The sequence below is a fragment of the Rissa tridactyla genome, chromosome 12 (assembly GCF_028500815.1).
Source record: "Rissa tridactyla isolate bRisTri1 chromosome 12, bRisTri1.patW.cur.20221130, whole genome shotgun sequence".
NCBI classification, from domain to species: Eukaryota; Metazoa; Chordata; class Aves; order Charadriiformes; family Laridae; genus Rissa; species Rissa tridactyla.
Window position 1 is genome coordinate 6,560,896 of NC_071477.1, and position 27,789 is coordinate 6,588,684.

Genomic DNA, 27,789 nt, shown 5'->3' on the forward strand with positions numbered 1-27,789 from the left:
AGCACTTGGGACGGGCTCACCCTCTCCCCCAAGCCAGCAACCTCCACAAACATCCTGCAAAGCAACCTAATCGGATGTTCCTCCTCGAGGCAGTTACACAGAGAGGTTGGTTTTTTTTTTTTTTTCCTTCCCCTCTTCCCAAGCGGTTTGGAGCGGGCGAGCGAGAGCGCTTGGGTTTTCCAGCCTGCTCCTCCCACCAGAGACAACCTCCCGCTGCCTCTCGCCCGAGCCGCACAGCGCACACGGCTCCGCCGCGGCGTGCGGGACGCGGGCAGACACCGCGCCGCTCCCGGGAGAAGCCCCTCGGGCCGCCGCCGCCGCTCCTCCCTCCATGGGCCGGGGTCGCTAAGGCGGCAGCCCCCCCCCCCCCCGCCCCGCCGGGCCATGAGCGGGCTGCGGCGCCTCCGCGGGGGCCGCCGGTGAGCGCGGGGGCCGCGCCGTCCCCTCCGCGCCCCCCTCCCCCGCGCATGCCGGTGGGGCGCGTCCCGCGGCGGGGCAGCCCCGCGCCCCCCGCGCCGCCCCTCCGCAGCCGCCGCCGCCAGCGCTGCTGCCGCCGCCGCGCCGCGATGCCGGCGGCGGGGCGCGGGCAGCCCGCCTCCTGGCTCCTGGTGCTGGGCGCCGCCGCCCCCGCCCTCTGGCTGCGCTGCGTCCTGGCCGACTTCACGGTGGACAACGAGGTGCACTCCAGCTTCATCCACCGGCGGCTGCGCGGCCCCGAGCGCCGCGAGATGCAGCGGGAGATCCTCTCCATCCTCGGCCTGCCGCACCGCCCGCGGCCCCACCTCCACGGCAAGCACAACTCGGCCCCTATGTTCATGCTGGACCTCTACAATGCCATGTCCGTGGAGGAGGGGGCGGCGGGGGCCGCCGCTGAGGAGGGCGAGGGCTTCTCCTACCCCTACAAGCCCATCTTCAGCACCCAGGGGCCACCCCTGGCCAGCCTGCAGGACAGCAACTTCCTCACCGAGGCTGACATGGTCATGAGCTTCGTCAACTTGGGTGAGTGCCTGCCCTCGGCGAGGCCCCGGGGCTGGAGCCGGGATGACCGGGCGGGAGAGCCGTGCTGGAGGGGGGGGAGGCTGGAGCAGGGCCCTGGCCACCGAGGGGAGGGCAGGGACTGGTGGCGCAGGTGGCCACCTGGTAGGGAGCTGTTTCTGCAGTGGGTCCGATCATGGGTGGCAGCCCACTTGGGCGAGGAAAGGCAGGTAGCGGCCCTTGGAAAGGCGGCTGCTTTGCGAGGCGGTAATTACACGGCAGCAACGTGGAGAGGGCTCTGACTGTCACACAGCACTTGGACAGCCACAAGCTCTGGCCGCACTCCACCCTGCAACACCCCGCACACCGACACACCAAGTTCTTTGTCGTCTTCTGCCTTTGATAGTTACTTGCCGCACCTCAGAAATTGGATGTGCAGGTAGGAGCTGAACAGGACAATTAGCAGGCATCCCGCACTGCCACGGAAGACACGAAACCCAGGCAGGACCACGGGTCCCGACACAGCTCCCAGCACCAGGCTGGCACTCTTGCGGGATGCAGAGCCATCGGGGCTGCCTAGACGGATAATTCCCTGTGGCATCCCAGCGCCGCGCTCCTGCAGCTGAAGGGGCTTGCACATGTTTTCCTAATGGCTCAAGAGGGATTCCACAGTAAATCCTTATTTACTCCTGCAGCTTTTTGCGTTGACCCTGGTTTATGCAGCTAACTCGCCTCTTTTCACAAGCACATGTGGATGGGTTTATGCAAATGATATGAAAGTTGGCATGCTTTGTATGCGGCTCGCTAGGCCTCTCTAATTGGATGCCACAGCCCAATCTGATTTCTATTTGCTTGCTGTAGATTGCACACCCGTGTGGACCGACTTGGACGGATTTGAGTAAAACATTGTTAGGATGAGCATTCTATTTTAAATATATAATTACAGACCCTGGGTCACTCTGTCCATTTTTAGACCTTGTCATGTGCAGCTCCAAAGCCACCACACGTACCGATTGGGGGCCGGCAAGTTCAAGACACGTTCTGAGTAGTATTTCCAAACCAAGATCAACTCAAACTTTGTCCCAAACAAAGGGACACGCAAAGAGCAGGAGGAGCCCATCTTTGTCACGTAGCCCGCTAGGGATTACAGACACCCCCATCGCCAGTAAATCCAGTAACGCCTTTATGGATGTCACTGTTCTGGACACTTCCACTGTCTGGAACTTCAGAGGCAACAGAGATTAAATCACCACCTAAATCACCACCTCTCTAATCCCAGCGCTTTAACTAACTGAAAAAGATCAGTAGCTGTAAAGGTTCTGTGACACACGTTAATAATTATTAGACACGGTAGCCATCCTGGGACAATTCTTGCATGGTAGGGAGGCGCGGGACGCTGTGGGAGATCTCCAGTTTGCATGAGCTGCACCTCCTTATTAACTACCATAAGCTTCACAGTGGGAAGCTCGGAATTACATCTGGCCCGGGGGCTGCGCGCTCGGAGCGCGCTGGTGCTTTCCATTTGGTATTACACATGGTTGTCTAATTGCTGCTAGATACTTAAGCCGATCAGCAATGATACATTTAAAATCAAATATTTGAGCAGCCAGAAGTACCAATGGCGGTCAAATATTTGACTTTAGAGATAAGAGGGATCTCGCTAACATTGTTCTCTGTGGTCCTTGGGTCCTACACCGTGTACAGCCAGAGCGCAGGGAGAGTCCCCAGCAGAAGACAAAGGATGTTGAAATAACAATAGCTAAATTCACACTTCTGTTGCCATTGCGGTAGAGAGGAGAGAAGCTTTATGAAACATGTAAGTACCTAATGGAAGGGAGCTTAGCTCTGGGGAAGCAGCTCTGCTCCTCCCGTGTAGTTATTTACCGCGTAACTTTCATCAGTGAAACTGCAGCGCTCCCGTCCTGTGCTTCCTCTGCAGCCCATGGAAGTTTTACATAAAAGGAATTAATGTTCAGGTTCACGATTATGTTGAATACAAATGAGTGGGATCGATCCCCAGACTGTGAAATAAAAATTACATTTTGTCTATGTCTGTGTCTAAGTGAGAACTTCTCATAGAGCAGGTTTTACCTGTACCAACTGCACGTAATCAATAATCGACATCCCGATGCGATGTGATGCCGGTCGTGGATATATTCATTCATTTCGACCTGCTGGCTTTTGTAGTCGGCTTAGAAATCCAAAAGTGTTCTTTCTGCAAAACGCTTTGTTGTCACTTTAATTGCTGTCAGCATGGCCAGTGCCTAAGAGCGCAGGCAAAATCCCATACTTTTAAGAAGGACAGGTGGAATTATTACCAGCAAGCCACATTTTGGAGGTTTATCTGTACTGTTTTGTTCCCTTGTCAACAGTGCATGCCAGGACGAGTTTAAAAAGGACATAGATCTAGAATAGCTTTCTTCATCACTGTGCACACCTTTCATCCCTTTATAGTCGTTGGTTCTTTCATCTTTATAGGACAAAGACAGGCTTGTTTATGGACGTTTTAATGAATTAGACCAGCCACTCGCTCCCGTATATAGTCAAATACACCACCTGCTTCGATATGTACAGTTTTCTATGACGTTCAGGGAAAATTAGAAGATCTGTTGTAGAACTGATGTTTTTTTGGGAGACTTTCGACAATGCTCCCTTTTAAAGCAGAGCTGAATTGCTAGATGCAGACTGTAGTAAACTGTGTCCTAGTTTTGTAAGAGCTACTCTGTGAGCATTGCGTTTCACAGGTAGGCTGTTATTACTATACGAGAGCCATCACAATGAGGAAGTGTCACAGCATAATAAGTTTCATCTTAGGATGGAGGAAGTAAAAATGAGCAAAGAAATAATGCTTTTAAATTTCAATAAATAAAACATGTTATTCCAGGCTTCCACACGCCAATCTACGAAACCACTTTTTTGGTTTTTGCTTTATTCGGATTCTTCGTCTATCTAGTTGTACAACTTTAGAGGAAAAAATATTAAAAGGAGAAATAAAGATTTACATTGCAAGATTTACTGGGCCACACAGGAAAAAAAAACCAACACCCCCCCCCCCCTTGATTTCTATGGAGATACTGTGTATATTTATTCCAGAGAATTTATACCGGGTATTGGTAGGGAGGAACCAGAATACAGGTGCTCCTTCTCAGGGTTGTGTTGCAGGGAGCTTTGTACTATGCATGTAATGTTACTGTAAAATCTTGACAATTAATTAGATTTAGATTTATAACCAGTTAATTCACAGGCTACGTTTTGCCGTAGCTTACACCTGTGCTAAGATGGATGGGGAATGGATTTGTGTCAAGAATGAAGTTACATGTAAATTAAAAGAGAATTTAGCCACAGTGGTCTGACTAAGTTAGCCAGTTAATTACTGGCTAATTTTATAAAATTTATTACTATAATTTCAGTATTTGGAATTTCATTTAGGATCCTGTCCAAGTACAGTTTACAAACTGATCCATTTTAGGAACTGAAAAAATGCAAAGCATTTTTTGCACAAGCTTAATTTCAAGTTTATAAACAGCAACTAAGGAGTAAACATCCTCTAGATTACTTAGACCCTCTCTACTAAAAATAATTGAGTTGTCCTTATGTGGGTAATCTTGCCTTGGTAAACAGACTTCCCTAGAATATTTTTTTAAAAGAGTCGGCACAAGTGATAACGCAATTTGTTAATTTGTCTCGCGGTTGATTATAAAATGCACAACGTTGTTTAATCCTGGCAAAAAATAAGGGGGGGGGGAATTAGTCATTCTTGGAAGGAGCACATGAAAGTGGCTTTTGTTAATGTAAATCAAGAAGCTGAAGAGCCCCCAAGTTTCCTTTTATTTCATACCATCTGGCTATCCTTTTTGTTGACAAGTGTTTGGCATGGAGAACCATCTCTTTGCCCTTTAATAACAGGCTTTAACACTGTAGGGTATTAGAAAAAGATTCTATAACAGTTAAAAAATTTCCTTCGGGGAATACTTTATAAAGTGAGCACGGGCTGCAGGCATTTGCAGCTGTAACCTGGCTTGTGTTAAAATTTGGAAGGGGCTGCCTTGCATTCCAGCTCACTACAGGCCTTCATTGGTGTACAGCCAAAGGTTAATATAGATGTCACACAGTTTTTCTTTGGAGAGCCTCAGATATAAGAGTACGCGTACAGCTGTGTTTTTAGTAACCCTTTCATAATCACTTCTTTTAAACCTCATTTTCCTGCTTATATAAATCAAAGATTTTCAAGGATATTTGACCTGGATTTGAACTTATTTGATCTTCACATATTTCCCACTTGAAACAAAGCAGATTAAATGTTAGCCCTGGATGCCTGGTCATGATCACATGCTTTGTCCATACATTAGGCCAAGCCCTCGGCTTTTTCTTTCCTTCTTTTTTTTTTTTTTTTTTTTTTTTTTTTCCCTTCCTCCACCTAGGGCTGTTAGAACCTCTCAAGCCTGAACAGGTACATCCTGGAATTGTTTTGGACAGTATGGATATGTGCAGCGCGCAGTGGTATAAGATCAGTGAAGGTAGAAAGCTTGCAGCAAGCTAAAGGTACGGAGTACACTGACCGCGCAGCAGGTAACCGGCGGCGGTTCTTTGAATGTACAGACCTATTCTAGAGAGGAATGAATTCATTTTCCAATTTTCAGGTGCAAAATGGCAGAACTGAACTATTTACATGCACCATACGGGTGCGGTGGTAGCGGAGAACGGAGCAGCTGAGGATGGATGTCCTCATGCAAGGGAAAAAGGAGGTGGAAATTGTCCCCCTGTGCTTGCGTGCTTCTGCGGCGGATTTATCCCAGAAGCAGGGTCTGTCCCGCGTTCCCACACAGGCTGTCCCGGGGAGGTGAAGCCCTCTCCAGTGACCGGGGTTTAAAAGCCAAAACACAAGGGCTTGTCAAGAGCTTTGAAGGAGACAAGCCCTGATGGCCAGATCTTGTGACGCTTGTAACGGGAGTTGGGCACAAGTGAAGCGTGCAGGACCTGCTCCCACCCGAGTGTGCGCGCGCTCCGTGTGTGCGCGTGTGCGTTTGTGTGCATCCCCCCCACAGCGCTCCTTTGGCAAAGGAGGTTTAACGGCCCCTGGGCAGGCAGCGGGAAACCAGGCGTTACGTTTTCGCCTGTAAATAAGCTCAAAACACATTTTCGGATGCGGGGGGAGAGACGTGTGAAAGAAGGTTACACAAGTGGTTGGAAACATTAATTAAAAAAAAAAGATTATAACTATTAAAGCCCAGTCAGAGCTGTTGACAGGCTCCTTTTAAATAGGACACTGCGATGTTTTAGTTTAATACATTCTGGCAGTGTCACCGGGGTTAAGGCTAATACTGGGATGTGTGGATCCTGTCATGTTATTGTCAGGAGGAATGCGGGGATTAGGTTTAAAAGTGGCGGTGGGTGAGTGGTGCAGCTGTGTACACTTATTATAAAAGATTTAAGTCCCACTGGTAAAATCAATATATTAAATTGCAAGAGCCTCTGTTTTTAATTAGTTTAAATCAAATATACTGTTAGTGCCATTATGGCTTCTATCCTTGAACCAAGTGAGGAAATGCTAATATTTATATGGAAACTGTTAATTTGTGGTTAAAATGATAACACATTTAGTTTTACGCCTCTAAATTGTTCTAACTGGATGAATACCAGTGAGAAGTTGCAACGATGGATGAAGCCATCTGAGCAAGAACACAAGTAAGCAAATCTTGATAGCGTGGCAGATAAATATCGAGACTACCTGTTGATACACGGCATTAAGAGACACGATATTTTAAGCCCTTTCCAGTGGTACAGCCCTCCTCTCCGGGGCCCACATCAAAATACTCATGTGAAGTAACTACACGTATATATACATTGTATATACATACATATACAAGTAAAATATGCTCTTATATGTATATAATACTTCTCTAAAGGGAAGGAGCTTCTAAAGGAAGGACAGAGCTCTCTAAATTAGTTTCAGGATGAAGATTTTCATTCTACACCTGTTTGAAGTAACTGGGACTGCTCACGAGGGCTAATCACATGGATAAATTTCTGCACATGCATATGTTTGGAAAATGGAAACCCAAGAGAAAATTCTTGGCTAGGTCTTCATTGGTGTAAATTGTCAAATTTCTACTGAAGCTGGCCCTCTGGTCTCATTTATACAACTCTACGTCCAAAGTAATTCCCATAAACTCCCTCTTGATTTACACTAGCACAGTTGAGAACAGAATTGGGCCAAAGAAATGCCCCCGTGTTGAAATAATGAGCAGGCAGTAGTTTCTGCTAGAGCTTCAAACGGTTTTCTCTCCTAATCTTGAAATTGTTTTTGAGGGAGGCTTCCTTTGCTGCAAACAATCAAAACACGAACTAGCTCCTATTAGTCACTGCTTATCATTATTAGCCCAATCCATGTTGTTGAACTACAGCTGAATTCCCATCTTTGCAACAAACAGAATTTAACAAATAATGTTTGACAAAAATGTGAAACTGATATTTCTTAATCCAAGACATATTTCATATGGAGAAACTTCAGTGCTGAAAGATTCCTGGTATCAAAATATCTGAATCACAGTGCAAATAAACAGCGTGTTGTAAAGACTGCAGGGCCAAATTCCGTGCTGGAGTAATTCCATTGAAGTCAGTGGAGTTGTGCCAGGAGATAAACTGCCATCTAGATTTTTTTGGTGTACATGTGAAAACCAGAAGTGTTTAAGATTTTGTGGGTAAACATCTTCGCTAAGAAAAAGGTTGCAGGTAGCAAAGTTTGAACCGTTTCTAATTGAGATGTCTCTTTCGGAAATCCTCATTTTGTTGAGGAACACTACAAAGTTTGCCGAGACCCCTTTATTTGGGTATACGTTGTGCAGTTCCATTCTTTATACATAAATTTACCTGATTTACAGCAGGTAACGTAAGAGGATCTCGGGTGCGAGCTCCTATGTGCGAGCCCCACAATACCCTGCCTCGCCATTTCTTTTAAACGTTTGTGTCGACGACGTCTTGGAGTCAGTGAAAATCCCGTAGTGATCCAGATCGAGTGGACTGAATTAATGGCAACTTTGAGCCTACAAGTTTTAGCGTAATTGCTTTATTGTTTTGGAACCAAGATGCTTACAATCCAGTTCCTGTGCAAACATGTTTAACGTGTGTTAATGTGTTTCAAAACCAGACCCTCTCCGCAAAATTCTGCTTTTCATTAATTGACATCAGTAGCATGGTACAGTATTTCAAAGCACTGGCCAAATATAAACTGTGTTTCTAATTTCCTTACTTTCCTGTGTTTGGAATGCCAATGTTAATTTGTTCCCATGGAAGAGTGAGAGCTGCCAACCACAGTTTTATATAAATGACTTTACAGTGCAGGGCTGCCAACATTCAGTGATACTTAGGAATTTTCATGACATGTTGTATTTAATGCTTGTGTGTGTATGTGTGAGAGAAGGAGTGGGATGTTGAACAGCACAGCCACTGATGATCAAGGCGAATGTTGGAAGAAATTTATCCTTTGAGTGGCTGTTACTTTATGTTTCTTCTCATTTAAGATTTTTTGATAACCGATCGGATGTTGCACAGCATATTCCTTCTGCCTAGAAAAACCTATTTTGCAGTGAACTTTATTGCTAACTGTCCAAACAGTATTATGGTTCGCTCTACCTCCTACAATTTTAGTTCTTTATTAATGGATGAGCAGAAGGACTTTTGTTTATCTTGCTGTTCTCTGGTCATTATGAAATAGATTGTAAGAATGTGTTATTACTCAGCAGGAGAAAATGTAAAAGAAGAAAAAGCTGCCACAACTAAGGAATAGGGGGATTAACTGATTCGATTAAAACTGCCAACAGATTTTTTTTCTTTCAAAGGAGTAGCTAGATAAAATCATTTGTTTTCTTAAAGAAATTCAAGCATAAGCATAGTTTCTTTAGTGGTATGTACTGTCTTTGTACATGCAACAAATGTGAAATTCCCTTCAAAGAAATTTATTTTAAGCTGATGATGGTGAAAACAAGGTCTGTTTATGTATTTCTCCTTTTATTCCTGGCGGATATTCAAAATACAAATTGTTCGTGTTTCAGTAGATTCCTCTTAATGAGCGCTATGGTTTATCTCTCAATTTTCCCCTTTTATTGGAACAGGTGCAGTGTCTGCCATCTGTGCCAGCCCTGCGCTATACCAACAAACAAAGTGGTGTTTTGGTTCACTGGATTTAAAAGTCTCCTGAGAGTAAAGAAATGAAAGAGAAAGAATTTAGAAAGTGCCTAGTGAAGGAAAGGCACTTCAAGTAATGTGCTTTGTCACTCAAGTCTTCCCGTAAATTACCTTAAACTATTTCTAAACTGTTTGAAAAATTTTATCCGTAGAGTATTAAGTTTCTGTTGCATCTCGGCAGTCACACGCTATTCTTTATCATCTTTATCCCACCGCAGTAGCTTCCAACTTAGACTCCCTTGTTGTCAGGCTGAATTAAATTTTACAGAAGTAAAAATTCTTTTCTCCTTGCCTTAAAAGAGAAGAATTGTAAATTTTCAGGTTTTCACTCGTTCTGATTCCGCCTCATTTAAAAGATACTGCAAATAGCCATCCAAGTTTAAACAAGATTATGTTGTAATTAGACAGACAAACTCGTAATTATTTAAGGGCTAAACCAACAACAACAACCCTTTCAGGTTCATTTTGACAGTGTTTATCCAGTGTATCTGGAAAGGCTTACAATTAAAGTGCCTGAAGGGCGGGGATGAGATTTTTCAGCATGCAGTCAGTGCTATCGGGTCCACCTGGCCTGGGAAACTATGCGGGCTTTGTAGTAGAGAAAATCCTTTAACTTAGATCTTCATGGCAAGCTCTTAAAAGCTACCTTCCTTTTTTTAAGAAAAAAAGGGAGGGGGCGAGGGAAGGCACCGCTTCCCTCTAAATAATAATTAAAACGAGCAAGTGCTGCCTCAGGCTCTTTACGGGGAGGGAGCAGCATTGTGTGGATCAGGCCGATAATCTCGCAGCGCATCGTTTTTTAAAGTTTTGTGTGTTGAGCACAACCGCCTCTCAAACGAGCACAACGTTTCCTCTCGCTAGGCTGCAGCCTCCCCGCGCGATGTTGGTCCGGGCGACACCTCCACTGATGTCCCCGGGCTGTGTCCTCAGCTGGAGCAGCCCGGCACCAGGCCACCCCAGCCCCGAAGTCACCACCAGCGACAGCATCTGAGGAGCTGCCACCGCGTCTGTACCAAATTCGGGGAGGGGAGGGCTGTAAATCAAATCAGTTCGAGCTTTGGCTCTGTTACTGGAGCCACTGGGCCAAATCCTGCCTTCAGTCACCTGGTTGCGTTGGCACCGGAGGGGCTGCCTCGGTCCTCTGATGTTGCCAATTGTTCTTCCCGCAGCACAGTGGCAGTAAAAGTTTTTTAAAAGAGACCAGAAGAACCCTGGGAGAACTACTAAAAAATGCTCATAAAATAATACAGCATCAGTAGTTGGGAGTTATAATTCCGACGGAGAGAGACGTCTCTTACTGCGTGAGGCTGAGGAACGGGGCTGGCAGTATTTCACGTACCCGAAACGCCCATTGACTTTAATGAGTCCTTCGGCACCCCGAGGGAAAGCAAGTTCAGGTTTATCATTTAAATGGAAGATTAAAAACGACTGTGATTTAGAAATTCTGAATTCTGGTGCTTACCAGAATTCTGGCTGTAGTAGTGTTCAGATACTTCTGTATCAGTATTTTAACAACTTCCGTACACCAGCCAAGTATCCGTAACGCCACGAATAACAATCATTCCCCATTATCGGGAATCAATTCCTAATCGTATCTGTTCTACCCCCATGCTCGATGCTCGCAAGCTGCTCCTCCCCTCGTTTTCAAGGTTCAAACTTAATTGCTTCTATCACTAAAAATATTCTGAACATTTTAATCTTGCTACTTTTATTTATTACCGTGCAGCAATTATAATCCCACAGGGACTTTTTAGATGTTAATAGCGAGTCCTGCACATCACTTTTGCTGAAGCTTGTGTGGCGCTGTAAACATCGTGCTGAGTTTAAGTTCCCCTTTCTGACCATATCCTTAAAAAATCCAGCATTTGTTAAGAGGGGAATTTTTTTTTTTCTTCTTTTTAACAAAAAGAAATAGGAAAAAACAAAGAAGTAACTTTAGCCTCACAATCTGCTAGCTACATAAAGCAGTAAATGGTCAGTTGAGACAGGGAAAAACCAGAACTGCTGGAGATTGGTTGTTTCCTTTTGGAGGAAACAATAAACGCGCCCGCTTGTATTTTAACAACATTACTACTGGGCCCCCTAATTACACAAATATACTTGTAATAAACTGCAGAGGAGAAGAGCTGAAAAAGAATCACTCAGCACAGATCTTTCTCTTCCACTCACAAAGAAGCCTTTGAGTAACCACTCTTTTAAATCTTGGCCCCAACGAGAAGATGAAGATATTTCAGCACTGTGTGATGAATCATTTGTCGTCCGAGACAGGTGAAAAGGAGAAGCACATCCGACGTGTGGTGTAAAACTCCTCTCATTGGTGGGAACACAACTTTGACCGCTGACTACAACAGTTCCTGCAGCTCAGCGGCACGCATTATAATCAAATTACAAGAATATTAGATGCCATATCCACAGAAATCTGACCGTTACGCTACATTAAAACCTGACACGGGGAATACAGAAATACATGAGAGAATCCAGAATGATGCAGGAACATGTTCAAGCAAACCCCAAATATTTTTTGAGAAAACATTAAATGTCATTTTGCTCGTTAGTCTACAACTGGGAGGTGGGAGCTGTTTCACTGGCAACATTACGGAGCAGGGGAAAGATCCAAGTCGGTGTGTCTGATGCGCTCAAAGTCTTCCCTCCCCGTATGGGCAGCTGTGGTCCAGCAAGAGAGCAGTGACTGGTAGGCAAGAGACCGAGCTGGGGAAGAATGACTCGTGTCCCTGCTCCTTGAGACACTTTCATCAGGGCCATACTCTCATTTCTGCGCTATTTTTAACAGTGGCAGGTAGCAGGACATGAACCGCGTTCCCTTCGTCCGTACCAAGCCCGTGTGAGGACATGGGTGTATATTACAGCAGCTGATCTTTTACCCCCGAACTGCGGTTGCAAAATTGCGTTCGAAGACACGAAAACCAAAACAAAACAGAAAATGCCGTTGTTAGGGGCTGACTCAGGAGGCCGGGATGGCCCAACCCTAGCGAGAGGCTCAGCGTCAGGAATCCAGCCCTGCGGTCGGCGGCGTGGTATGCAGGGCTAGGTGCTGCTGATGTCACCGATGGGCTTATCTTCTACCAAAAGAAAAAAAAAGTAATAATTCCTCTTGTATAATAGGGATCGTGGGTGGGAATTAAACTGAAAATAAATCTTCTCCTAACCTTCAGATGCTGTTACGCCTGGGGCGTTGGCCACCAACATTTAAAGTGTAAAGGGGATAGAAACACGCACACACTCTCTCTCTCTATATATATGTGTCTTCCTGAGGACACTTCATGTAGACTTGCCGTCACTGTCAGACACTAGCATTTTACACCTTCCAACAGAAATATACGTGGCTGTCATCAGTTTACAGAGCCTTAATATTCATAGTTCTCAGGCCCGTATACCAAATTATTAAAAGAATAGAGTCCCCTGCCTGTTTCTCCATAAAAATAAATGCGTTGCGCAGTAAAAATTCCTAGAAAGCAAAAAGACTGTTTGCACAAGCTACGAGGCTCATCCCAGGCAAAAGGAGAGCGAGTGGCCGCGCGGTGGTTGGCAGCGAGGGCCGCGCGGAGCGATGACCTCCCGCTCCAGTTCCCCTGTCCCAGCCCCGGGAGGCGGCGCTCAGTGCCCCACCTGATCTCAGCTACCTTGGCAGCACGGAGGAAAACACGACGATCTCAAAGAAAAATGTGAAGTAGGTCACAAAGTCCTACTTTCATGCGGAAGGGCACTCCGGAGTATCTTTTTAAGTAATAATTGAAGTCTCTAAATCGTTATTTTCCAAAATGTTTCCTCCCATCCCTCCAAACGCTGCATTTCTATCTAATAATCCTGGCTTACAAACTGTATTAACGTCACTGGACCTCCCACGTACAGAACACCTCTGCAGCGAGGGTGCAAGACGAGCTCTGCCCCTGCAGGGATTTCCCCTCCCGGGCAGACGGACCTTTCCCCTGAATAGTTTGTTGCCCCCTAATCTCCGGCACTTGCCTGACCGAGGAAGGCGCAGATGTTTGTTATTGCATAGAGAAGCTCAAAAGGTCCAGCCGATCGTGGCCTCGTGGCGCAGCGCGACGTGTATACATTCCAAGTCGAAATTTTGCTGATTACAATCAAAGGCCAAGATTCTTATCTGACGGCCGCATGTCTGATACCGGCTGGTGATTTTGTAATATCCCACAAACTGCCTTCTCAACAAAACCAGAATCTGGGATTTCAGCTGAGAAATCCAGCAAGTCATATGGTTTCAAACCTGGAAAACTGGTTCTTGAATTATTTCCGTTTATCACAGTAAACCACAAAAAAGGCTGGATTCCCCGCGACTCCCGCTGTGTCCTTCCCAGAGAGGCTGCGCAGGTGTAGACCCACACTCTGGAATATTTGGGGGGATGCTGGTATTGTTGTGGCAATACAATATTAAAGAGGGATTAATTAGATTTATGCTGTTTATTTGGGCAGATGAAAGGAAGTCAAACGCAAATGAAATGAAAAAGCCTTCAGAGGCCAGCGTGCAGCCACTTCTCCGCTCGCGTCCCTTAGCACGGCCGGTGCAGAAACGGGCACATTCCTTTGACAAAAATGAGGCATTTGAAGATTCCATCAGCTGAACTTTCTCTTTCAAGTGCTGCCAGTAGATGCACACTATATACATGTGCTTTTAAAAGACTCTTATTTTGAACTCAAGATGTGAATCTATGGTATTAAGGAAAGCAGAACAATCCTTTATTTAGCTGCACCTGCACCTTAATGCCTAATGAGTTTAGTCTGATGGAATCCAGACCTCAGGAAGGATTATAAATTCTCATTTGATTTCATTTACTTCTAAAATACCTTAAACCAGCTGTACCAGTCCAGAACCCAGTCCTTCTTTCTGTATCAGTTTTGCAAATGTTGTTGAATCTTTTGCGGTATTAAGTAACTTTATGCTATATAATAATACACCAATAGTAATAAGGAACAGAAGGCAACTTGAAAAAATCATGTAGTGGAAGATAATTAGCAGCATATAAGCTTGAAAAGCATCAGTTTATGAGCACAACTTTATGAAAGTTCTTCATGCTCTGGAAGCAAGGATTGGAAAAAATTGAAAGTAAGTTGGTAGGCAATATCCTCTCTGCCGGGCCCGGTGGAGGGCAGAGGAGTCTGGCCTTGCAAGCGGAGGATGAACACGCTCTCCAGGGCATTACCGGTACGTTCAGCCATTTCTGTCTGTATAAACGCATCAGAGATGCTTGGGCAGTGACCTTCCCCAAATTACTGACTCAAACCATTTATTATGAACAGTATCTAATTTATCTAACACATTTGAAGCCTTCTGAGTTTGCCCCGGCGTGGTTACTGGAATGCAAGGGCATAATTTGTTGCTGTCGCATCTCTGCGCGATCAAATCATTGTGTCGAAGAGTGACTATATGACGATTTGTTTTTTCTTTGCACGCGCCTTCCTGCAGATGGAGGTGCCTGTGCTGCAGGTTCCCAGCCTCCCGCAGAGATGCTGAGCCCTTCCCGTGGGCAGAGATGGGGGTACGAGCAGACGCCCTGGGAGGAGCGGGGAAGCTGGCAGTGCTGGATTGCACCCTCCGAGGATGAGCACCCTTCCAGACCACCACTCACTAGCGGGCCGTCTCCCTTTACGGGATGTTAGCTTACAGCTGGCTAAAAACATGTCAGGGAAACTTTCCTGTCTTCCCCCTGCAATGAAATTTGGGCCAAGCTGAAGAACTGTTTCACACTTGGAAGCTTTCAAGAATGACCTGGATCTTTTTGTTACCAATTTTGCATTTCATCCCACATAACCCATTTTAGGTTTCCCTGTGGTAGTCTCTCGCGCTGCCTCTTACCTTCCCTGGCTGCATACACATTATTTCTGACCAGATCTGTTCAGGCACTTCTCTCTGCTTCCCTGGGCCTGGGGATTTGTTCCCATTTGCTCAGCGCTGTGTGTACGAGCAGACAGGGCCGGCTTTTGCTGGTTTTTTCATCAGTGTTTTTTTGAGAGGCCCCCAGCCTCGGAGCAGGTTGCAGGAAACACCTTGGGCCCCATTCGTCTGCTGGTTGGACTGGGCGATTATTTTTCTCAATGAACCATATTGTCATTAATTTTTCTCCCTCTTTGTGGCCCGCAGCCCCCTCCCCCTTGAGACACCCATCACCCTGCTTTCTCCTCTACACCAGTACTACTCTTTTCTGCGCTGTGGCTGCCACCTCGGCCTCCACTGTCCCGACCCTCACCCGTGATTCCTTCCCCTCCTCCCCAGGCAGCCACTATCTCCTTGACCCTTGGATGCACCGGCAAAATGTGCGACTTGGTGTTCACACCTAACGCTGGCACAGCTTCCCCGTGAAGCTGGCCTCAGCAGATACAGCTCCCGGATTTCACGGCGCCGGGACAAAAATAGAGAGAGCGCAGTGTAACGTAGCCATCGTCTCCGTTCAAAGAGGGAAAAGAAAAACGTATTCCTGTATCTTCGCATACCTCCCACAGCTGCATCCAGAGGGTTTAGGGGATGGATTAGGCAGCAGCGCGCCTCTGCTCTTAGGCCACGTTATTCCATGCCATGCATCACGGTGCAGGCAGAGAAAAGAAAGCAGGAGCAACGATGAGCTTCTGCCTGTCATTCTGCTCACTGCTCAGGTTGACTACAGGGACGTTCCTAGAGGAGGGTGTGGAGAAGAGCGAAGATTTCCTTTGGTGGGCAGGGAGCCTTGCGGTCTGCCCTGCGCAGCCCCCGAGCCCTGCAGGGACCAAAGGAGTCCCCTGCTCCGAGCTGGTGGCCACGTGCAGCCCCATCGTTCAGATACAGCGAGGCGCAACAGCCCCCATCTGTCGGTGGTGTGGTCTCTCGAGGGTAAATACCAGCCTCGGTTGACCCCATGACTACATGAGAGCTTGCGACGTTTTGTGATGGCCGCAATGCTGGGCAGTTGGGAGGACACAGGAGGAGCCACGTTTTGCAGCACCACCACAGTCCCCAGCTTGCCTCTCCTCTGGAAAAATGCCACCCCAAGGTGCTGGTTAAAGGGAGAGCTGCTGGGGGCAAATCCCCAGGGCAAGACTGTCCTGGGTCCCCCCTTCCCAGTCCCGGGGGGAAGAGAAATGAGATTTGAGAGGCTGATGAGGGAGGCCCTACAGGAGAATTCCTTGTACTGGATTTCTGGAAGATGAAGTTAGAAATGGAGAGACTGTGTCTAAGGGAATAACTTCACTCCCGTTTATGTCTTTTCCCTGTCACCCCCCCTTTTGTCCATTCCCTCACACCCCCCAAATCCCGCAGCAATCCTGAGTGCGTTACAGCAGCTGCAGATGGATCGCAGCACTATGTGCTGCCGCGTTTCACATGCTAAGGCTGTGAATAAGGTATTCTGAAGAAACACAACTCTTCTCTGCTTATTTAACTTTGCTTTCCCCAGATACACGTACAGACGCTGCAAACTCTGCATCAGGATTCGCACCACAATCGGTCTGTTTACTATTAGGAGAGTTTCGTGTTCACAGAACAGTCCCACGTGTAAATTTTTCACGATACCTTTCATCTAGTCTGGCTCTGATTTCAGCAGAGAAACCACAGCGTAAACGGGTACTGATCAGGGTACACTCGGAAAAGAAAATGGATTACCTGTGTGTAACCTGCCCAGATATTTCATGGATGTTCTTTAAGGAGAAATAGTTTTACCATCCAGCATTGCCTTAAAGCGCCGGCAAAGAAATCCCCGCAGGGAAATGTCGCAAACGCAGAAGGCAGCATGCACGCTTCTCTGTCCTTTCCCTCCCAATTACTATCTTTCCCCTTTGGCACCTACCATCCTAAGGAATTTTAACTTAAAGGTCTCCTGGGTGACACGTGGGGCGTGAGGATGTGGTGACGCGCAGCATCCTCGTCCCCTGCTGCATTCCTTGGCCGCGGCTCCCAAGGAAGCAGGTGGCCCTGCATCGCTCTCCGACACCCTCCACGAGGCGGGCGCGACACCAACCCCAGCGCTGGAAGAACATCAGACAGGGCCCAGGCGTTTTGTTAGAGAAATACCAGTTTCTGCCCTGAGCAGTCCTTGCTAGCTGAAGTTCAACTTAGTCAGGAAGAACTTGCCGCTGCTTCGGAGATAATTAAACCCATCTTCCCTCAACCCGCTGTTTGTACACGCACAATGATACCATTGTTCAGAGTCATGCAACACATATGCTGACATTAAAGTGTTTAATCTTGTAGTACAGTATTCCATTATTTTTTGGACATCTGTACATGATAGAAAGGGTACGTATTAAGGGATTTGTTGACAAAGAAATGGCTAATGCTGATACATGTGTGGACTGAAAGGATCTTTCCAAGTGGTGTTCAGCAATAGGGAGAGTGCTCCTTCCCGGGCCCGAAGCCTGGCACAGATGTGATACGCACTGTTGCTATTACCACTTTTCAACTTATAACAAGGAGTCAGTGTTTAGAAGAATTTTGGAAGCTCCCTGCTGGGTTTGTGGCTAGGTGGTCTTGCTGGCAACACCACCTTCATGCTGAAAGCTGAAAAAATGAAGTGATGGCTAAAGGAAGAATATTAACTCCAGAGGGCTTTTTTTCCCCCCCTTTCGAAGCAAAAATGCTTACCCCGGGATCGCTTTGCAGAGTGAGCACTAAAGAATTTCGAGCCCCTCTGTTTCTAAACCCCTGGGTTTGGGGATCAGGATTTACGGAGCCTGTTTTTCATCTCATCTGAAATGGATGCGTTAGTCCTGCTTTCCACCCGTAGACAGGGCAGGACTTTGCCCTGCCACACACTGAATTTACCGTGCGAGAAACAGCTTATCACCTTCACCTCCCTTTACCCGACTGTAAAATGGGTACATGAGCGCCGAGCGTCTGGGTGCCGGTTGCCTTCTGCTGGGCACTGCCCTGGCTCAGAGCAGCCCCTTCTGCAAAGGGCACATGGGGACGAGACCACCAGGACAGGGCTTCAGCAGATGAACCCACCCCCCCCGAATGCCTGCGGGTCCTCGGCCTGTGTCCGAAGGACAGACCGTGTTTTCAGAAGTGGCAGGATGGCAGCAGTCCCTGGCCGTGGGACGCATTAATGAGTTATAGGAAAACTACAGACTATTTTTCTAGTAAGCTTATCTCGCAGACCAAAATCAAGGGTGCATTTGTTTTTCCTTAGGTTTCTCCAAAAACCTGCAGTAGCTTTTAGAAGAGTTGGAGAGCCGCAACTATCCAATGTAAAAAAGGCCTCCAAATGCTGTTTTTATCACTCAAAAAAAAAAAAAAAAAGATCCCATCACACAAACCAGGACATTTGCTCTACTCCATTTACAGGACTCCCCATTTATATTATTTAACTATTTCTTCAAGTATTTCTTTAACTCCTGCTTCAGCTGCCTAATGTCAGCGTGTAAATCTTGTAGCCGAGAGGATGAAGCAAATGAAAACCAATCACAGAACTTCACATTCCCAGATTCGTGCCATTATAAATTTACTGCCACTGCCCCTGTAACTCTTGCTGTCAAGCACAATGAGGAGGGAAACATGCGCCTTAGCAGACCGTGGCCTGGCATGACATTATTGCAATCTTTATTATACTCCCCCTTTTCCTCAGAAAAATGTAAGGACTGACCTTGCACTTCTTGCTCAATCGGGAATCCCGCTGAGCCCAGTAGGCTCTGTCAGCTGCGGAGACCGCTGGATCCTTCCCCTGTAATTGGTTTCCTCCTTCTTGAACCTCACTAACATAAGGAGAAAAGGCCTATATTTCATAAGTGACATGGTTTTATCCACCAATTTAGAGACAAAGAAGTGGAATTTATAGAGGGAACATTTAATGCCTGTTAATTAGAATCCCATCAAGAGGTCTCAAATTTGGCATCCTGAAAATTTACAGCGCAGTTTCACAACCGCTGCAAGCCCGGAGTCCAAGGGGGGGCCCTGGCCACCCTCCCGCCGGGCTGGGAGGTCCCCGGTCCTCCTGCCACCGCTGCTCTCGGAGCACCGCCGGGAGCTGGCTGAGGGTGGGATCCACCTGAGAACTTATCTGGGCAAGGGAAAAGTATTTTCCAGCTGAATCCATTTCCCAAGGGAGGCAGCAGGGTGACGCAGTAGATAGGAGTGGACCTTCCCTTTGAAAGCAGTGATGTACGTAGGCGAAAAATGCTCATGGACCCCAGGGGGAGCTGGTGGTCCCAGGGCAGCCGGTTTCTAGAAATTTCATGCTCTAGAGTGAAAAGGTGCAAGAGAGTTTCTGAAGTTTTGGCTTGGATCTCTAGGGGTGGTGATGGAGGGAATTACAGGTAATTTCTCTAGGAAAATTCAAACAAGATTTTGCGCTGCTGGGTGAAAGTGGTGTAACTCAAAGCATAGTTTACCCTTTTGCAAAAACACAAAGGCGAAAATCCTCAGGCTCACTGGACCCGCCAGCCGGCCCTCCGCCATCTCTGAAGAAATAGCGCTCATTTTCTGCAGCTGTCGGAGGCAAAGCAGATCAAGACCTTCCTGCCCACTGAACTCACCTACATGACTTCTTCAGTCCCTGGGGCCAAGCAGGCCCAGGTAGACTCTGAAAACCTGTTAGACCTTGATGCCCGAGTGCGGCAGATTTTTTTTGGCATCCAAATCTCTGAGGGGTTTTGCCGGGAACTGCTGACGGCTCTGCAGCCGAGTCTCCCGCCCGGCCGAGAGGCTGAGGCGAGGGGGGTGTTGTCTTTTGGAATCTATTTTCCTTTGACTTATCTTTCAGTCTCAGGAATTCAGGACCTTTAATCTATTTGAGATTAAAGTCCTTTACAAATCCCTTCTGGCCTTTTTTGGGAGTAAAGAAGTTACAGACACCCTACTGCACATTCCTTTTGGTGCTTTCTTCATTGTAAATGAGAAACAAGTAGCGCTCTAATTGTTCTGAGCACTCCAATGAATGAGACAACTACTCTTAAAGTGCCTTATAAAAACAATTAACATATTATCAGGTGAAAGTGTTAACAGGAAAATTTAAGTTTTTACTTGTTTAAATAATCAAAGTATACTCCGAGTGCATCACCCAAACGTGCCAGGGAGGAGGAGGTACGGAATTACTGAAGCTTTCCCAGTTTGGCAGCCTGAGCACAGAATCTGTTCATCTATTGTTTACTTTGCTTGTGAAAAAGAGATTTTTTACATCTTCAGAAAATAAGAGCAAAAAAGTACTTAGGTAGATTGGCAAAAGTAAGGCCTCCCACAAAATCCACAGAAATTAGTGGAAGTATTTCTATTGACTTCCCTGGGGTTTGGATTAGCTCTTTAGCGCTTCTGTAATAATTATTTTTTAACACGGTCATTCTTGGAAAATTATTGCTGTGATTCACTGGTTCTTTGCTTGACACACGGAGTTGGTGATTGACATTGTGCTGCTGCGCTCGGTACTCAGGCCGAAACGTACGGTTTCTTTGGTGTGCGCAGAGAGAAGTAATGAGTACTTCCAGCCACGTCTCAACGCAGTCTTTGCTGTCACGTATCGTGCCTTGCCTACTGTCAAGCCGTAGTACAAAATCAGCAGTCCAGGCAGTGTTTACAGAATTGGCTCAGGTTGGCTTTGCACTTACCGGTAGTGATTTACAAAGTCGCTGAAAATAGTCGGGGCTCTTATTTCGAGCCTCAACATATTTTGTTGTGAAAATGACCAAAGGTGGGATCAGTTCAAGTTTCCCAGCTTTATGCCGATGTATGACGATTTGCTTTGGAAGTTTGGGTACCCTGGGGTGTTAAACCGGGATCGCAAGACTTTCTGGCCAACATTACGTTTCTGGTACTGGTTTCAACCGTTTTACGACAAGTTCTAGGTGTGACTACACTTTTTCATCCCTGCATCTTAATGTTTTTAAGTTTTGTATCTGAAAGGAGTATGCTGTAGGATACGTCCAAACAAGCCCCAGGGATTTGTTGGTATTTTATCTCCAGTTTTCCCATATTTTTGGATCTGATACCTGGCTACTTCACATCTGAGCACATGTATCCATCATGTTTTCTTTTAACCGTCCCCGTTGTTGCACAACTATGCTGTCCTGCCTCCTCTTGCATCACCACAACGCCACAACAGAGTCGGTTTGGAGAGGCAAAAGACTTCAGAGAGATCAGAGCCCTATCTCTATCAGATAGATGACTGCAGTCTGTGCAGCATTCAGATTGTAGACAGATAGTCAAGGCCAGACTTTCAAAGATGCTGAGCTTACTCGCATATTTGCAACAAAGGTGTGGCAAATTTACTGATAACCACTAACCTAAGATGCGTGCTTGTTTTGGTTAGATCACCTCAATTGTCTGTAATTGTCCTGCACACTTTTATGCATTTTTTCCTGAATCTGTGGTCTGCCTCCACGCTACAGCTTTCAAGTCCCATCTTTCGACCTTTTCTTTCCCAAAGGACTACGCAAAAGGGAGTGTCTGGTGATCCCCACCTACGTAGCTACAATTAGCTGCCACACTACTCACCACACCAAGAGTTATTTTGCACCAGCAGATTTTGAACCATGTTTTAAATTAGGTCATAATTTGTCTACAGTGATTGTGCCTCCAAAATGCCATACCACTTCTAGAAATGAGGAGAGGCGCGCATTCACATGTGCGTCACCTGTGAGTGACTTTGGATTCTTTCTTTAGGAGAGGAAATCCACTGTTTTCCCACAGCTAAAGCACACAGTCTGTTTCATAGCAGAATTATTTTTCAAGGGTGTTCTTCCTTTTTATATTTTACAACCTTTGATTGCACATCCAGAGCTTTGGCTTCCTCTCCAAGCAGCTGCCTTGCCAAGGCATTTGAATTGTGACAGTTTCTGAGCTGGAATTTCCAATGTTTGAAAATCAGGAACTGGGCTAAAACCATTCACCAAAAGCCTTTGGGTTGTAGCGGTTTGTAAGAACTATGGGACAAACATGAGTTCGAGTTCTTTGGGCAGGAGAGCTATTAAGTATCCCCAGCAAATGTTCATATTGCCCGATGACTTTTAAGGGAGCACTTAACACATAATGGCTGACAAACAGCTGAGATTACGTCCCTCAAGAATGACCAAAAGGTTCTCATTATGGTGTGTTGTGTCAATAGGGATCACGGATTTTACCGATGTAACGGAGAAACTACAGTCGTAGTCAGAGAGCTGTAGCAATCAATTCTCTTGACTGTTTCAGTGAACACTTAAAATACCCCTCCTCTCCCCCTCCCTTTTGATGTTTAAAAACACCCCCACTCCCCGCCCCCCCCACTGTTCAAACTCCTGGGGTAATTAATTGGAAACGACCCAGTTGCAGTATTGTTAAAGGTCTAACACCCATCAAACCCAGGAGACTCGGACTTCTTGAGCGCTCCCCTGCTTACCTCGTGCTGTTGCGCTGAAGGTAGCGCCGGGGTCTACAAACAGTGCACGATCATATATACTGTACCATATGTTCACAAATAACAACGCACAGCAGCATGAATTAAGGATAGGATTTCAGCCTTCATTATGAAGAGTCTAGCTTTTATGAGTTCAAGTCAGACCCTTAATGTTATTTTAACATAGATTTTGGTGTTTAATTATGTAATAAGATTTACTGCAGTCATCTAACAGATGTTGATTCAGGGTCAGTGTTTCTCATAAATTAGTTCTGAAAGGATTTGTTACTTCTGGGTCAGCAGATAGGTCCAGAGTGCAAAGAAAAAGGGGAAAAACAATAAACACTGGGTTGAAGGGTTTCTTGGGATTCTTTCTTCAGTTACATATCCACATATTTTCATGATCTTAATGACTATAGCCACAGGAATGTTTGCTTTAACACTAAAGATGGCTCAGCCCAAACCCCTATATCCAAACATCTGCAAAGCATGGGAAAGTTCGAACTTTGGGGCTCTTTATTTTATGACCCTGGCCGTTAATTTTTCATACTAATATGACACATTTTTTCTAGGGCTCTGCAGTGGGAATCACTGTGAACTCTACCAGCACCCGAAAAAGTTTCATCTTCATGTGTTTGTTGTCAGACTTTGTGTATGAAGTGCAGCTAAAGACCGGTGTTGGCTGATGTAGTTGTCATCACATACGTACACCGAAAAGGTGCACCCACCTTCCTTTGAAAATTCGGCATTCCCGTGTCTTTGGAAGCAAATCATATTGGTACATCCTACTGCTAGACCTCTCTGTAATACACCCCGCTGGTGATGTTATCAGTAACATAACTAAAACCACACAACATTATATTCATTCTTCTATAGTTGTGGTTAAAGGAGCTATTCCATATTAAAATATTTTTTCCTCCCCTCTATAATTTAGGCACAGACAAATTCCTTTGAGACTGAAATCATACTCTTCATATCTTATTCTGCTGAGAATACTTTGGAGGAAAGGGATTGAGGCGCATTTAATAGTGTTGCTAGCCCTTAGAGGACGGTTTTAGCCTGCCAGCTGTTTTACAAACACTGGTGAACATTCCCAATATTCCCTCATTTGAGTGTATGAGGGGCCGAATGATCTTCTGGAGGCTGTACGAGATGTTACAGCTAGAGGTGCAGCTCTGCTCATTCAGTGCACGCAAAGACTGCTCCACCTATAAAAACCATTTGCTGAACTTGGCCGCCTTCATCTTGGAAAGTTGAGGCATTTCATACCTAAAAAGCTCCTCTAAGGTGAATCCCAGCTATTAGTAAGAGCTCGGAAGTGGTTCCCTGAACAGCAATCACACAGTGGCAAACTGCGAGCCCTGGACTCCTCGCAGAAGCAGAGCGCGAGAGGAGGAAGAGCCCGTGGCCAGCCGCTGAATCTGGGCCAGCAAAGCAGCGCTGAACCTGCTCCGTGTGAGCGCTTGGACACAGCCCGCTCCCCGGAGCCTCCCCACGCTCCGTCCCCGCCGCAGGGGAGGCCCTCGCCAGTGCTCATGTACATTTGTACCGTGCAGCGCTGTAAATTTAAATAGCACTTTCCAGACTCGGGCTTGAAACTCCTCTTTTTTGGGAGTAATTCCATTTAAGTCAATGGATTTACACAATGGATTTACTGCTGCCAGAAGAGAATCAGGCCTGTAGAAAGACACACATTCTTTGCCAAGAAAATCTCAGAGCTAACTACTTGAATTGTGCAGGGGAGCTGCAGGGAGGTCAAGTGGACAGACGAGGGACTGGGACATACGGGAAGTCCCTGGTTCAAACCTCAGCTCTTAAAATGTCCTGGGGTGTGACCTCTGGCGAGTCAGTTCATCCCTTATACCTCTGTTTCCCCATTTTCCTTTGTCTGACTTGTCTATTTAAATTGGAATTTGTTCCAAGAAGGGTGCTTCACTTCATGTGCTGGGATGGGGCGCTGACACTTCGCCCCCCCTTGTTGGAGGACAGTCTCGAAATCTTTCTCACAGCACTGACCCTCGGCTTCAGTACCCACAAGCAGCGCTACGCCAGGCCATCAGCTGTCCCTCAGAATGACAGCAGAGCTGTCCCTGGGTGGGATAACGCACTGTCCTAACGCTGTCTTGGGAGGGCTCTGGCGCTTCTTGTTACTTCATGGTCATGGCTGGGCGGTGGAAGAAGGCCCTTGCTTTGCACGTTTGCCTCAGAGCCCTGATTGCTAAAGATACTTTAAAATGAAATCTTCGGCCCTTCAAAGCAGGGCTCTGGGTCTGTGGTGAATTCAGCTGGCACCGAACGCGGGTTGCCAGCATGAAAAGCCTCAAGGACTGGAATTTGTGTATATATGTGTGTGCGGGCATGCGGGCGCGCGTGTGATTTTCAGAAGCAGACTCGGACCAAGAACCAGCACTCCTGAAAAGCCCCATCTGTTTCTTTCAGCTCCTTCCCGCAGCAGCTTGGTCGTTATCAGTGGCAAATGTCCAGAGTCACTTGTCAAGCACGAAGCTGCCAAAAATCATTAAAACACAACGGTCACCCACACCCTGTACCAGCCAGCTGTAAAACTGTTTCAAAGGGAGTCTGATAAACACTATATGCTTATAATAGCCCAGATAGAGTCATGCATTTCCTACGTGCTTTAATGAACTGAACAACAGCGCGAGATGCTGCAATCAGATATTCCTGCCCTTCTCTGTTGTGGCAACTCGCAAGCGTGTTTGATGGCGAGGGGAGCGGGAACAAAGCAGGTGGCTAATGGGCTGTTTTTCTGTTTCAGTGGAGCATGACAGAGAGTTTCACCATCAGCGCTGCCACTACCGAGAGTTCAGGTTTGACCTCTCCAGAATCCCAGAGGGGGAAGCGGTGACGGCTGCTGAGTTCAGGATATATAAGGATTACATCCGCGAACGCTTCGATAATGAAACGTTCCAGATTAGTGTCTACCAGGTACTCCAGGAGCACCCGGGAAGGTGAGTGACCCACAGGGAAATCCTGATGGAAGCGCAAGCACAGTGCGTTCCTTCAGAGAGTTGTGTCCTATTCTTTTAGAAATATCAGTGCCATCAGCAGAAGTGTCTGAAGAGCTGGGTTTAGGCAGTGAAATCCCAGTCAATGCAGATGCAGTGGGCACGTAGCTGCCACGTGCGGTTAGCCACCGAGGGCAAGGGGAGAAGGTGCCCCATGAGCCTCCGGCGTGCCCCCAGGAGCATCCCCAGCGCTGTCGCTCGTGTCTCTGGGAGCGCTCGGTAGCTGAGGAGCCAACAAGCCTGGCCACGTGCTAGTGCAGGAAAAGATCATAAACTCAGAGTATTTCAAGATTTCTGGAAGACCTACGCTCTTCCTCCTGCTGCTTATGGATCCTGAGGTGGCAAAACCACATCCCAATGCTTCCTTTCTAATTGTTCCTTAATTACTAGCCTGTATTACCAAAGCCGTTCGAGATCCCTAATTAACAAAGACAGATGACACCATGCTTTTTATATTGACTGATTGTTTTGTGTGTGCAAAACTACAAGATGAGCTATTAAATCCATTCCAAGCAATTATTAATGTATGCCAAGCTCCCTGACAAATCCTCCAGGGAACTTGAATAAGAACATATGTTCAATTTTCTCATCTGTTTTTAGTTCCAATTAATCAGCAATCCCAAACCATTTATCAAAGGCACTTAGTTTCATTTGCACACATTTCTTTTACATACAAATCCTACCAAATGTGAGACTGCATTTATTTACATAAAAAGTATTTACAGTCACATGCTAGTTAGAAGTTACTCTTTAGGACTACTAAATATGGGGTAATAATAATACAGCCCTAATTTAGGTTTATGAAAAGAGAAACACTAGGAATTTAAAGACCGGAAAGTCCAAAAGGGTAAAAAAAAAAGTGTAATCGGGACTCTGGCTTTATATTTTTATAAGAGCTAATAAAACTGCAGAAATAAATTGAAATATAACAGGAAACCTTTATCAACGTTTTTAAATGGTGAGAGTTTCTACCAGTTTTGCTGTATGGTAAAAGTATTTAACCACTGGTGCGTTTTCTTCCACGTGTGAAATTCTAATTTTATGGCTTAAAAAGTCATGGTTCTCTTGGCATTTTTAATGACACAATTATTTGCAGGGTTTGGGGACTATGCTAATATTAAGCTATTTTTATCGAACAATGATAATTCAAACTATACATTTTAACCAGGCTTTCTTAAAGGAGAAGGCAACGAGCCACAGATGTGCACAGGACCCATTAGATGTCCTGTTTACCATAAGCATTTCAGTTATTTCCATCTTAGGCCGCTCCAGGGTTAGAACCTCCCTTTGCCGTATTTCTCGAGTAGGTTATTTAGGTACAAGCCTGCAGGGATGACTTTTCACTCTTGGGTAGAGCAGAAACAAGAGATGTGTTGGCAGATGAAGAGGCTGTAACGAGTGTGCCAGGGCATCAGGGAATTACCAGAAACCTGTTCTTGGAGTAAATGTCCTTCCTCATCAGTGCCAGGGAAGTTCTCCTCAGATCCTGATGAGCGAGGTAGGTACTCACTGGCAATCTTACTGACAGAGTTAGGATGACATTTATTACCTCAATTTTAAGATGATACATCCACAGGTTTGTTAAAATTATATTTAGAAAGGGCTGCAAGGTACCCGCTGGGGCTGGTTGTGTGTGGAGCAGCAAGTATTTCTGCAAACTGTCTTCTTCACAAATTCTTATTCCTAAAGGAAAAAAATGTATGCAAAGGGCAGGCATATACATGAACCAGAGGCTGGAAGAGGTGAGGAATCTTCCTAATTATACAGATGTTCCAGCTACAAGATTAGATGCAATTTTACTGCATCATATTCACCACAGGAACGCTTTTTTCAATGAGTGTTGGTGCATATTCACCCTTCGCATACGTTTTGGCACAGGCAATGATGAGTTTTGAACAGTTTGTCCTGAAAAAATATTCACGTTGGTTTGGATTGACCAAAGGTAAAAATATTGTCCCTAACATTTGTCAAAATATTTGCTCTTTTTCTGCATTTTTCCACTGACATTTTCCAAGCGGCTCTGTCACAGGCCAGTCATCCAAGTCAGTGTGTCATTGGGCAAGTGGAGAAAGAAAACAAACTCTCTCCAGTGTTGATCAAAAAACACCCATTCACTTTGATGCTTCTTTGGCTGTTTGTCTCATCCTGAGCAAGCTGGAAAGTCAGACCCATCTGACGTTGTTAGCAACAAGAGCAAAACAAAGCCAAAGCCTCCCCCCCACGCAGCCAAGAGAACCTTTGCTTGCGTTTGGCTCTGTAGATTCCTCTCCCTAGAGCACGGCAGGTACAATGGCCAACAA

General features: G+C 46.1%; 1 protein-coding gene across 1 annotated transcript in view; it reads left to right on the forward strand.

Moving 5' to 3' along the window:
- Positions 1-467: 467 nt before the first annotated feature.
- BMP7 (bone morphogenetic protein 7) overlaps positions 468-27,789 on the forward strand; it is a 47,484-nt gene continuing 20,162 nt past the window's right edge. The window contains exons 1-2 of the mRNA XM_054218871.1: positions 468-999; positions 25,240-25,432. Of these exons, the coding sequence (XP_054074846.1) occupies positions 468-999; positions 25,240-25,432 (725 nt within the window). The remainder of the gene's footprint in view (positions 1,000-25,239; positions 25,433-27,789) is intronic.